Below are 13,949 nucleotides of genomic sequence, written 5' to 3' on the forward strand. Positions count from 1 at the left end.
CCCCTGCATCGGCAGGCGGACTCTCAACCACTGTGCCACCAGGGAAGCCCATGTGTATGATCCTTTTAATGTGTTGTTGGATTCTGTTTGCTAGTGTTTTGTTCAGGATTTTTGCATCTATATTCATCAGTGATATTGGTCTGCAATTTTCTCTTTTTTGTAGTATCTTTGTCTGGTTTTGGTATCAGGGTGATGGTGGCCTCATAGAATGAGTTTGGGAGTGTTCCTTCCTCTGCAATTTTTTGGAAGAGTTTCAGAAGGATGGGTGTTAGCTTTTCTCTAAATGTTTGATAGAATTCACCTGTGAAGCCATCTGGTCCTGGACTTTTGTTAGTTGGAAGATTTTAAATCACAGTTTCAATTTCATTACTTGTGACTGGTCTGGTCATATTTTCTGTTTCTTCCTGGTTCAGTCTTGGAAGGTTATACCTTTCTAAGAATTTGTCCATTTCTTCCAGGTTGTCCATTTTATTGGCATAGAGTTGCTTGTAGTAGTCTCTTAGGACACTTTGTATTTCTGCAGTGTCTGTTTTAACTTCTCCTTTTTCATTTCTAATTTTATTGATTTGAGTCCTCTCCCTCTTTTTCTTGATGAGTCTGGCTAATGGTTTATCCATTTTGTTTATCTTCTCAAAGAACCACCTTTTAGTTTTATTGATCTTTGCTATTGTTTTCTTTGTTTCTATTTCATTTATTTCTGCTCTGATCTTTATGATTTCTTTCCTTCTGCTAACTTTGGGTTTTGTTTGTTCTTCTTTCTCTAGTTCCTTTAGGTGTAACGTTAGATTGTTTATTTGAGATTTTTCTTGTTTCTTGGGGTAGGCTTGTATTGCTATAAACTTCCCTCTTAGAACTGCTTTTGCTGCATCCCATAGGTTTTGTATCATCATGTTTTTGTTGTCGTTTGTCTCTAGGTACTTTTTGATTTCCTCTTTGATTTCTTCAGTGATCTCTTGGTTATTTAGTAATGTATTGTTTAGCCTCCATGTGTGTTTGTGTTTTTTACGTCTTTTTCCCTGTAATTGATTTCTAATCTCATAGAATTGTGGTCAGAAAAGATGCTGGATATGATTTCAATTTTCTTATATTTACTGAGGCTTGATTTGTGACCCAAGATGTGATGTATCCTGGAGAATGTTCTGTGCACACTTGAGAAGAAAGTGTAATCTGCTGTTTTTGGATAGAATGTCCTATAAATATCAATTAAATCTATCTGGTCTATTGTGTCATTTAAAGCTTGTGTTTCTTTATTAATTTTCTGTTTGGATGATCTGTCCATTGGTGTAAGTGAGGTGTTAAAGTCCCCCATTATTATTGTATTACTGTCGATTCCCTGTTTTATAGCTATTAGCAGTTGCCTTATGTAATGAAGTGCTCCTATGTGGGTGCATATATATTTATAATTGTTATATCTTCTTCTTGGATTGATCCCTTGATCGTTATGTAGTGTCCTTCCTTGTCTCTTGTAACATTCTTTATTTTAAAGTCTATTTTATCTGATATGAGTATTGCTACTCCAGCTTTCTTTTGATTTCCCTTTGCATGGAATATCTTTTTCCATCCCCTCACTTTCAGTCTGTACGTGTCCCTAGGTCTGAAGTGGGTCTCTTGTAGACAGCATATATATGAGTGTTGCTTTTGTATCCATTCAGCAAGTCTGTATCTTTTGGTTGGGGCATGTAATCCATTCACCTTTAAGGTAATTATCGATATGTATGTTCCTATTACCATTTTCTTAATTGTTATGGGTTTGTTTTTGTAAGTCCTTTTCTTCTCTTGTGTTTCCCACTTAGAGAAGTTCCTTTAGCATTTGTTGTAGAGCTGGTTTTGTGGTGCTGAATTCTCTTAGCTTTTGCGTGTCTTAAAGCTTTTGATTTCTCCATCAAATCTGGATGAGATCTTTGCTGGCTAGATTAATCTTGGTTGTAGATTCTTCCCTTTCATTACTTTAAGTATATCATGCCACTCCCTTCTGGCTTATAGAGTTTCTGCTGAGAAATCAGCTGTTAACCTTATGGTAGTTCCCTTGTATGTTATTTGTCATTTTTCCCTTGCTGCTTTCAATAATTTTTCTTTGTCTTTAATTTTTGCCAATCTGATTACTGTGTTTCTCCTTGGGTTTATCCTGTATGGGACTCTCTTCACTTCCTGAACTTGGGTAGCTATTTCCTTTCCCATGTTAGGGAAGTTGTCGACTATAATCTCTTCAAATATTTTCTCGGGTCCTTTCTCTCTCTCTTCTCCTTCTGGGACCCCTATAATGTGAATGTTGTTGCGGTTAATGTTGTCCCAGAGGTCTCTTAGGCTGTCTTCATTTCTTTTCATTCTGTTTTCTTTATTCTGTTCCACAGCAGTGAATTCCACCATTCTGTCTTCCAGGGCACTTATCTGTTCTTCTGCCTCAGTTATTCTGCTATTGATTCCTTCTAGTGTAGTTTTCATTTCAGTTATTGTATTGTTCATCTCTGTTTGTTCTTTAATTCTTCTAGGTCTTTGTTAAACATTTCTTGCATCTTCTCGATCTTTGCCTCCATTCTTTTTCCGAGGTCCTGGATCATCTTCACTATCATTCTTCTGAATTCTTTTTCTGGAACGTTGCCTATCTCCACTTCATTTAGTTGTTTTTCTGGGGTTTTATCTTGTTCCTTCATCTGGTATATAGCCCTCTGCATTTTCATCTTGTTTATCTTTCTGTGAATGTGGTTTTTGTTCCACAGGCTTCAGGATTGTCATTCTTCTTGCTTCTGCTGTCTACCCTTTGGTGGATGAAGCTATCTAAGAGGCTTGCGCAAGTTTCCTGATGGGAGGGACTCTTAAGCAACGTTGAGCTCAATCTTGACCTACAGATTACAGCTAGCCATGTGACTACCCTTTAAGAGTGCTTGTAACCTTGTGTGTCTGTACAGTACTTGAAAACTTTTAAAATTATTATTATACAAGTCATAGTCACTGTAGAAAATTCTCAGCCCCGGGTTTACACCAGTAGGTGCCTTTGCCACCACAGCCGAAACCCAACTTCCGATCCTCATTAAAGCTTTTTAAAACACTTGTATGTAGGCATTAATATTATCCCCATTTTGCAGCCAAGGAAACCAAGGAAGAGAGAGGCCAAGCACTCTGCTCAAAGTTACCCAGCCAGTAGGTGACAAATCCAGCCTGGTTAAATCTGTTTTCATAAGCCTGGGGCTCATTCACACTCCTGCAAAGTGTGAGGGAGTAAACAGAATCATGTGATAAACACGGTGCTACATCTGGGAGCATCAGTCTTACTTGATGATTTGGGAGGAAAATATTTTTATTAAAAGATATGTTATTGATTGGAAAACAATATTAGTGGATTATTTAAATGAACCATACTTTGATTTTGTACCACCTGTGGCCACTCATAGCCCTTCACCTCCGGCCTCCCCCTGCCGGGCCCCTGGGGCCCGTTCATCACGGGGCATTCAGTGGGTGTTACAGATGCGGTTGGTGGTCTCCCCAGTAAAGATTTTCTTTTTTCCCTGCCAACAGACCCCCATTTGGATCTCCTCTTTACAGTAGCCCCGCCCTCTGGGGACATCTGAGTCCTCACAGTGGTCCCATGTCCCTGCCATGTGATCGGTTCAGGCATGAGCCAGCAGGGTGCCAGGGGAAGTCTGTTGCAGGGACTTCTGGGAATTTGTGTCTTCCTCAAAAGGGCCACAAGACCAGGGTATTCCCTTATTCCTGCGGCAGGTGGAGGTGTGAGGAGGTGAGTTAGAGCTGCAGCAGGCTTGCTGTGACTGAGAGGAGCAGTCAGCCCACTGAGCTGGGAATTGGTGACAGTGTTGAACTACCCACTGAACCAGCCCTGGAGTTGACCTTTCATCATGAAAGGAAATTTCCTGGGGTCTGTAAGCCTGAATGAGAAAAATTTTTTCATCTTTATTTTCATTAGCTCCTGACCAGATTTTCACATTTCCTTCCATTATGAAAGCAGGTAAGAAATACTAGTAGTATTAGCCAGGCCTATGACTTTGCTCTCAAAAAAAAAAAACCCAGTTATTTTCATATCACGTTACAACTGTTGTCGATATCTATCTCCAAATACTGGTTATACTCATTATGACCTTGAAATTATGGTAATGGTTGGGCCTGCTGTTATACTCTCTTTAATTGTTAATGAAAAGAACATATATTCCTACAGCATAAAGAATGTGTTAATATTTGTGGTGGCCCCGTGAGAAGTACCCGCAGGCCTCTGACTGCAGGAGGGTAGCTGACAGAGCACCAGCTGCTGTGGCAGAAATCCAGCCCTGCTTGCCGGGCCATTGATGGGGATGCAAGGATCCAAGGGCTGGCCCACTCCTAGGAGACAGGGGACTCCTGACAGCGACCTGGGCTTGAGGTCTCCATAGGCCTCGTTGAACTTCTGTCAGGCCACAGGGCAGTTAGGAGACTTCACCCACTCTTCCTTCCCTCTCTCCCTCACTGGGGCTGGCCTTGGTGGGGTGACAGCTCCCTCAGCCTCCCCAGGCTCCCTCCCCTCATCTCACAGGCCAAACTCTGGCCTGTTAAATCTTGTCTTGGCATCTGTTTCTCAGAGGAGCCAGACAAACACAGCTTGTAACTATTTTTCAATACAGTTGCTTTCTTTTATAATCAAACGTATTTTATGTTATGCGTTTAAAAACGCTATTCTGTGATGGGGTCCACACATTACACCAGATGCCAAAGAGAACAGTTCAGAACGCCTGCCTTCTTGTTTGAGCTACTGTGAACTGGGTTTTCTGTTATCTGCATCCAAAACATCCCAACTCTTAGGAGATTTCGGTGAAAAAGTGTGAGAAGCTCTGGTTGGGGTAAACCCATGTAAGAGAATGTTAAAACTCAGCTCTTACCATCCTGCCGTTTGGACAGAGGCCCCCCAAATCCCAGAACAGCACAATGGTTGCCCAGGATGCTCACAGCCCTGAGTGAAGCGTTAGACCAGTTCTGTGGACACACAGAGAGACTGACAGACAGGGTCCTGAGAGCCCAGCACCTGCTTCCTAGACACACAAGGGAGGCTAGAGGAGCAAGCGTGGTCCCTATGATCTGGGTCCTGCCCGTTTCCCTGACAATCCAGAGGGCCTGGGCTGGTGGGAGGGGAGAACACTTAGATGGAAAAAAAAAGTTTGGATTGAGATGGGCTTTACACTAGACTGATGGGGTGGTGTGAAGTGGGTGATGCTGCCTGCTCCCTTCTGAGTCCAACTCAAACCCCTCTTTCTAGGACTGCTCTGCCTCACTGAGGAGGAAGATGGAGGCTCGCAGGCCCTGGGGAACAGGGCAGAGGAGACATCTGAGGGAAAAGGCAGGCCAGTGGCTGCCCCAACTGGCCCGGCCACTGCAACTATGTGAACTATGTGAACATTTTTTCTTTTTTAACATTTCCCCACACCAAAGGAATCCAAACAACAGGATCCCAGAGCTAATGATCTAGCCCAGTGGTTCTCAGAGTGTGGTACCCAGACCAGTAGCATCCTCATAACCTGGTATGATGGTTAATTGCATGTGTCAACCTGGCTGGGCAATGGTGCCCACTTGTTTGGTCAAATGCTCGTCTAGATGTTGCTGTTAAGGTATTTTATAGAGGTGATTAACATCTAAAATCAGCAGACTTTAAATAAAAGATATCAGTCTGGATGATGTGGGCGAGCTTCATCCAATCAGGTGAGGGCTTAAGAGCAAAACTTGAGGCTTCTGGGAAAAGAAAGCAATTCTGCCTCAAGACTGTAACAGAGAAATCCTGTCTGAGTTTTCTGCCCTCACAGATTTCAGACTTACCAGCCCCCGCAATATCACACAGCCAATTCCTTATACACACACCAACGGTTCCATTTCCATGGAGATCCCTGACTGTTGCACCTGGGAATTTGTTAGAAATGCATATTCTCAGGCCCCACACCAGGCCTACTGAATCCAACACTCTGGGGGTATGTGCTTTAATAAGCTTTCCAGAAAATTCTCAAGTTTGAGAACTGCCCCTCTATATTCTCACTACTCAAAGTGCTGTCTGTGGACCAGCCCCAGTGGCATCACTGGGAGGTGGTTAGCAATGCAGACTCTCAGGCCCCACCCAGACCTGCTGAAAGGGGTTCTGCATTTTAACCAGATCCCTGATGATTTGTGAGCACGATAAAATTTGGGAAGCACTGAGCCAGTGCTCCCCAGGGGCAGAGGGAAGAGGCAGTGTTGTCTGGACTCTCGGTGATAACAATAAAAATGGTTAATTATTGGGCACCTAAGTGCCAAGCCCTTTATACAGCTTGTATAATTCATGTATACAACCCGTGTAACTTCGCTGAACCCTCTCACAGCCCTGTAAGGCAGGTATACCCATTAAGGCCGTTTTACAGACGAAGAAATGGACTGAGAGGGGTTTAGTAACCTGCTCAGGATCACACAGCTCATAAGTGGCGGATCAGAATCAGAACCAGGCTTCTAACTAGAAGCACCCACTCTCCATGCCAGACAGGGCGCCTCAGCGATTCAGGAGAGAGGACACACACACACACACACACACACACACACACACACACACACACACACACACACACGGAGCCAAGATTCCTCCTCTTAATTACAGCTGTCTCTGCTGCTAACAAAGGCGAGGGCTGGGAAAGGAATCAACTTAATATGCAATTGCTTGTTCCCAAATTGCCCAAATTACCATTTGTCTGAGGAGATAATGGTGGGAATTGGGATCCGCCCGGTGGGTTGCAGTGTTCATCTGCCTAACACCCTTCTGAGCCCTCCTCGCTGGCCTTCCCACCTTCCTGGGAAGGGGGCTGAGCCTTCCAGCGAGACTTCAGGAGGCCTGGGTAAATCCTGGCTCTGTCCTCTTTGGGAGCATTTGGTGTTTTTTGCCAGTTTCCCCCTCCACTCACCTGTGCTATTGGCTAAATCTGCAACAGCCAACACTAGCCCATCTCCAGCTCCACAAGGGGGGCTGCCCCCTCCTACCTTACCCCCTAACTCCCTTCCTGGGGCCAAGCACATTTCCAATCCCAGTAAATACTAGGGGGGCTTTGATGATGCCATTCAAGGCTGGCAGTGTGGTGAGAGCCAGTCCTGGCACGAGGAAGGACTGAGGGGCCGGCAGGTGCTCACTCAGTTTCTTGATCTAGGGCTTCCTCCAGATGCAAGGCCTTTGGGCATGCAGTTCCCTCTTCCTGGAATGCTCTTCCTGCCTCTGCCCTTCTCCAGGCTGACTCCTCTGCATCCTTCAGGTTGAAACTCAATACTAATTCTTTTAAAACAATTTATTTGTTTTCTTTCGTTTGTTTGTTTTTCAATACTAATTCTTATAACAACAACAACTATCATTCATTGAGGACCTAATATGTGCTGTACCTGTGTTAACTCGTTTAGTCACACAACATTATGTGATAGGTGCTATAGTTATTCTCACTTTGCAGATGGGGAAACCGGGACACAGAGAAGTTAAGTAATCTGCCTGAGGTCACACAGTAGGTAGTACAGCTAATATCTGAACCAAGGGGTTTGGTCTCAGAGCCCAATCTCTCACTTCTTCCAAGAAGCCTGCTGAAGGGCTGGGGGAAATCCTCCTGCTGTTTCCTCTGCTGGCACCATTCTCCTTACTGACACTTAGCACAGCTATAATCACACATGTATCCTCTGCATATTGTCTGCCCTCAAGGAGGGCAGATACCCACGTCTGACTTGCTGAGAGCTGTATCCCCACCATCTAGTTCTGTGCCTGGCACATGGCAAGTGCTCAATAAGCATTTGTGGGATGCTTGAATAAATAGGTCTCAGGCTCCTCATCTTTAAAATGGGGCTGGTAATACCTCCTCCCAAGGACCATTACAAGAAGTGGGGCAATGCAAGTAAAGCACTTCTCACAGCCTGGCCATTGTTTTCATTCATATCAGGAAGAGAGACTCTGGATTCCCTGCCTTGGTGTCCTGAGGATCACTTGTTTATCTAGTGAACATTTATTGAGCATCTACTGTATACCAGCAGTCATAGGTGCTGGGTCCACACACTGCAGAGAGGAGGAGATGTAGTCAGTCCTTTAGGGCAGTGGTCCCCAACCTTTTTGGCACCAGGGACCAGTTTTGTGGAAGACAATTTTTCCCACGGACAAGGGTGAGGGTGGGGGTGGTTCAGGCAGTAATGCGAGCGATGGGGAGCAATGAGTAGTGGCAGATGGAGCGATGGGGAGTGATGGGGAGTGATAGGGAGCAGTGGGGAGCGATGGGGAGAGATGGGGAGCGGGAGATGGAGCAATGGGCAGCGATGGGGAGAGATGGGGAGCAATGGGGAGCGATGGGGAGAGATGGGGAGAGGTGGGGAGCAATGGCGAAAGATGGGGAGCTATGGGGAGAGATGGGGAGAGATGAGGAGCAATGGGGAGCGATGGGGAGAGATGGGGAGAGATGGGGAGCGATGGGGAGAGATGGGGAGCAATGGGGAGTGATGGGGAGTGGCAGATGGAGCAATGGGGAGAGATGGGGAGTGAAGGGGAGAGATGGGGAGTGATGGGGAGCAACGGGGAGCGATGGGGAGCGATGGGGAGTGGCAGATGAAGCTTCGCTCCCTCGCCCGCTGCTCACCTCCTGCTGTGCGTCTGCTTCCTAACAGGTTCTGGACCGGGAGTTGGAGACCCCTGCTTTAGGGAAAGGCAGATGGTGCATCTAAGGCTGAATTCCCAGGCAGAGTCCTGTCCTTCTGCATTGGCAGACTCCTGTGTCAATGGAGGATCCCTGCTCTGGTCCCTGGGACACCCCCTCTCCCCAGTCCCCAGCACTGGGCACTCACAGGCTTCATGATCCAGGTGATTCCTGGGTTTTTGCGAAACTCCTCCACAAACAGATGGTACTCGCAGGGCATCTCAAAGGTTTTGGGGAAGAAGTCGCACTTGGCTGCCTCCAGCTTTCCCGCCTCGCGCTCCAGCTGTTTCCGGAAGCGCTTCAGGTTCTTCACCATGTAGTTCTTGCGGGTCAGCTGAGCAGCGCGATGAACAGGCAGGCCATTGGCGCTCGTGCCCACTGCCCTGCACCAACTGTCCCACCAACTGCCCCCCACAGCCCCCATTCTCTGTACGGTAAGAGTAACAATAAGAGGGACTCCCCTGGTGGTCCAGTGGGAAGGACTGCGCTCCCAATGCAGGGTGCCTGGGTTCAGTCCCTGGTCAGGGAACTAGATGCTGCATGCCGCAACTAAGAAGCCCGCATGCTGCAACTAAAAGATCCCACACGCCACAATTAAGATCCCACATGCCTCAACTAAGACCCGGCCCAGCCAAAATAAATAAATAAAAAATAAATCTTAAAAAAAAAAAGAGTAACAATAAGAGTAACTTTGACTGAGAGCCTGCTATTCCATAATTATCCCCACTTTACAGGTGAGGAAACTGAGGCTCAGAAAGGTTGTCACTTGCCCAGAGCTATCCAGCTAACAGGCAGCACAGCCAGGGTTTGACCTGGTCTGTCTGATGCCAAAGTTCTTTTTCTAACTGCTAAGCTGCACTAAGCTTTTTAAATCTCCCACCACTGGCCCCTTGAGCCCCATCTTTGTGGTATGGTTCCTCCCAGAGCTCCCTCCCATCTCCAGACTCCGAACAGCTCAACTTGCCTCACCCTGAAATCACATAATCCCTCAAGTATCCTGCTTCTTTAGCCTTCGCACCTGAAGTCAGACGGCCCATGACCTCAGTCCCCTCCCCAAGGTGGGCTGTTCCTCAGGTCTGAGATCCCTATTCCCTCACACTATTTAGCTCATCATGAATGTAGGGCACATATCTCTCACCTGGCATGTACCCCAAATTCCCTTGTACTTTTCCATTCTGGTCCTTGTATCCCCAAGCCAGCTCCTGCTCATTGCCACACCCAGTCCCCTGGGCCCACCCAGCTCACCTCGTAGTGGTTTCGGAAGTGACTGATCCGCACGTGCTCATCCAGGTAGGTGTGGTCGAAATTCTCCCGGAGCCAGCTAACATCGCACCAGTAGAAATCCCACTCCCCTTCACTGGGGGGACAAAAGTCAGGACCTGAGGACCTCAGCAATGCTGGGGATCTGGGGCCCAGGGAGGTGCAGCTGAGGGGTAAGCAGTGGTGTGTCCATCAGGTAAGTCTCAAGGAGGTGGCCTCGGGCTGTCGCTGCCCACCATGTACTTTGTGAGGCCAGAGTGAAAACTACAGAAATGTCCCTGCAAAAATCCAGGCTACTGGTTTCCTTCAAACAATCAGCAGATCTGGCCACGTTGAGCCCAGATGCCCCCCGGCACTCACCGCCTTAAACGGGGCACACCCTCTCCAGATCACAGTCCCCACCATGCCCTATGGCCCATGACAACGGGCCAACCTTACCTGGTCATGTTACCTGCCTGGGCTCTGGAAGCATCCAAGTAGCCACCCCTGAGCCCACATTACCAAGCAGTGGAAACAGGCAACATTTATAAGCTCTTCCCAGTTCAGAAAGCCCTCCTCTCACTGAATCCTCAGAGCAGTCCCAAAAGTGATTACGATCATGCCTGGATCCCTAAGACAGGGACAGCCTTGCTCAGTGAGGACATGGCAGCCTCAGGATTCACACCCAAGCCTGCCCGACTCCAAATTCTGACCCTGTTCTTCACCACCTTGCCAGAGAGGGGGACAGGAAACCAGACTGATCTACCAAATCCAGATACCAGAGCTGGAGTACACAGAGGAGGTGCTTCAAAAAGACTTGACAGGAAATGAAATGCACAACCATGATTACTTCCAAATTTTTTAGTAAAAAATTACAGATATAACTGAAGCCCCGTGTATATTCCTGACTGATTCTATCTCCTACTCTCCTGTCCAAAAGGAAGCCATTAGACTGAATTTGGAATCATTTCTATGAGTGTCTTTATAGTTTCACTGTATAGTTTTACTATCCATATGTGGCACATGGCATCGTTTGGCATGTTCTTAAAACTTTCTAATGGCTAATACTTACTTCCGCTTCCCATGTGCCAGACACTGTTCTAAGTACTTTACAAATATTAACTCATTAATCCTCATAGTAACTGTTAAGTGTTAGGTTCTTTTATTATGCCCATTTTAAAGATGAGTGAAGTGAGGCACAGAGAGGTTAAGGAACTCACCTAAGTTCATAAGCTAGTAAGTGGCAGAGCAGGACTGGAACTCAGGCCATCGGGCTCCAGATTCCGAGCTCCATGGTTAGAGCTGCTCTTGTCTATTTCCTTTCACAATTTGCTTTTTTTCTTTTAACCCACCTTTTGTTTTAGTTGAATGAATAATGGATGAATGAATGAATAATGAAGTATTCATTCATTCATAAAACACATAGGTGTTGAGGCTGTCTTGGTGTCAGAGACAATGTTGGATGCAAGGATATAGGGGGAACAAAAACACCTGGCTAGTTGGTACATACAGTCCTGTGGGGAAGATAAAAGATAAACAAGGAAACAAATACACAACTCTCTAATGAAGAATTGTGAAATGTTATAACCCAATTGGAATAACCCAGTTGGAGGCCATGAGGCAGGGCAGCTGAGGAACCTATTTAGGTGGAGGCTACCCTGTGGAGCTGACCTTTCAGCTTAGATCTGAATGGTAAGGAGGGACAGCCAGATCAAGGGCAGTGGGGAGAGGGTTCCAGGAGTGGGAAGGGCAGGAATTAAGGCCCTGAGGTTGGAAAGGGCTCATTCAAGGATATGAAAAAAAAGCCAGAGTGGAGGGAGAAACGTAAGGGATGACACTGAAACTGGAGTAGGGCCCAACAAACAGGGCCTTGTAGACCATGATGTGGATTTTGGATTCTTTTCTAATTCCACAAGTTTGTTCATTTTGTACACCATCTTCATGATTATCACAGTCAAGTTGCTCTTAAATCACCCAGGAAGACATTAAACTGCTCAACAAGGCCAACAGGAGATCCAGGTTCTTTCTACCTTCTCATTCTGCCATCCTTAACATGTTGTCTTCATGCTCATCACCTCAAGGTCAAAAGATGGTTGCTGCAGTTCCAGGCATCAAGGACAGCTTTCTTTGTGGGAAGCAAGGGAGGGGACAGCTCTGGCCACATCTGTTCCAAACTCTGACCTAACAGGCTGATGGTCTGAATTGGGACCTCGTTCTGTCTGGAAATACCAGACCCCAGCTTAGGTCCTAAGGAAAAGGCCTCACATTCACAGAGCCATGTCTGGTGTAAAGGCCCTGGCCTCTAGCCTTTCCTGACTTGAGGACTCTTGAGGCAATTTGGGATCAGCCAGGAAACAACCTGCTTCATGGACTCCCACACCATCAGCACCAGACAAACCCTCAGAACTTCTTCCACTTGACCATGGAGCAAGGCTGAGGAGAAATAGGGGGCGGCCTCAGATCACATGGCAGGTCAGGACAGTGCCTTTTCCCATACACCTGCCGGTCACCTCCCCCGCCTCATCCTCCACTACATCCAGTTCTTCTGGATCCAGGGAAGGAAAACTCATTCTGATATCAGTGTGATGCATGAGAGAACCAAGAAGGAAAATCCACAGTAGCTGCCAGCATCACCACCATCACCATCATCACCATCACTGTAATACTCCCCAAAGTGCCAGAGAGAGGACTCTGCCATCTTGGATTACCCATACCACGCTTGTCACTGTCAGCCAATTCCTAATTTTTTTGTGGGATGATTTAGTAAGGGTCTGTCTCCTCTGCTAGACTCCAGCACCAGGCAGCAGGAAGCACGGATTCACCTATTCACTCATTTGTTCCTTCAATTACTGAGAGGCTGCTAGAACAGGGAGGATGAACCTGGGACTCTGCAGACAGCCAGACTAGGTGAAAACCCTAGCTCAAGCCCTGACAAGATGAGTATATTTTTCACTTTCCAACATGGTATATTTTTCCTATTTTTGTCCAGTTTTTTCATCAGGAAAATGGGGATGATAATAGCACCTACTGGAAGGTTTGCTGGGATGATTCAAAGAGGTCATGTGTGTAAAGTGCGGAAGAGTGTCTAGGAGGCTTAGTTGTTGTTATGCAACAAATATTTATTGAGGACCCTGGCAGGGTAGCTGGTTGCCCTCACCCCTCATATCTATTCTCTCCTTTTTCCACAGTCATAGAATTTCCAACATTTACCTGGAGAATGTAGTCTACATTTTTCAGATTCCCTTGCAGCTAGGTGTGTCCACATGGCTAAGTTCTGGCCAGTGAAATGTGAGGGACTTCTGGGTTGTGTCCTTCAAGGGTAGGACATGCCTTTTTTTGTCTCCTTCCTACCTCCTGCTGCTTGGAATGTACAGGAACTCCACCTCAGACCATGAGGATGAGGGCCTCACTCAAAGGATAGCAGAGTGGAAAGACGGAAGCAGATGGGTCCCACATTTCCATACCATCTTTGAACCTCCTACATCTGGACTTCAATGGGAGGGGTAAATAAACTTCTAGTCTGTCAAAGCCTCTTTTATTTTGTGTCTCTGTTACATGCATCCAAACCTTAACCTTCACTAATATTAACACCTACTACGTGCCAGGGATTGTTTGCTTTTTCATCTCAGTATCCCCAGGGCCCAGCATAGAAGAAGAAACGTAGGCTTAGGGGTCAAAAAACTTGTTCAAGGTCACAGAACTAGTAAGTGGCCAGGACCTGCCATCACCGGAAGATTCACCCCACAGGTCTGTGATGGTTGCATAGAGAGCTATAGGACATTGGCTGTGGAATAGTCAAACTGAACTGGGTTTGAATCCCACTCTGACACTTACGTGCTGTGTGACCTTAAACAATTGGCTTAATATTTCTGAACATAATCACATCTTTCTGGACGGTTATAAGGCTTAAATAAGACAGAAATGGCATCAGTAATGCACCTAACACATTGTGAATGCTAAATAAATGTCGGCCCCTGTCACAGCCAAATTGGGACAAGTCCCAGTGGCCACCCAAGGGAGCTGGGACAAAAGCGAAGGGAGACAAGGACCTGTGAGACAAAGGGAAAG

General features: G+C 46.4%; 1 protein-coding gene across 1 annotated transcript in view; it reads right to left on the reverse strand.

Moving 5' to 3' along the window:
- TTLL9 (tubulin tyrosine ligase like 9) overlaps nucleotides 1-13,949 on the reverse strand; it is a 46,329-nt gene that overhangs the window by 32,182 nt on the left and 198 nt on the right. The window contains 2 exon segments of the mRNA XM_007446897.1: nucleotides 8,791-8,976; nucleotides 9,888-9,999. Of these exon segments, the coding sequence (XP_007446959.1) occupies nucleotides 8,791-8,976; nucleotides 9,888-9,999 (298 nt within the window).

Source organism: Lipotes vexillifer, unplaced genomic scaffold (assembly GCF_000442215.2).
Source record: "Lipotes vexillifer unplaced genomic scaffold, Lipotes_vexillifer_v1.1 scaffold75, whole genome shotgun sequence".
NCBI classification, from domain to species: Eukaryota; Metazoa; Chordata; class Mammalia; order Artiodactyla; family Lipotidae; genus Lipotes; species Lipotes vexillifer.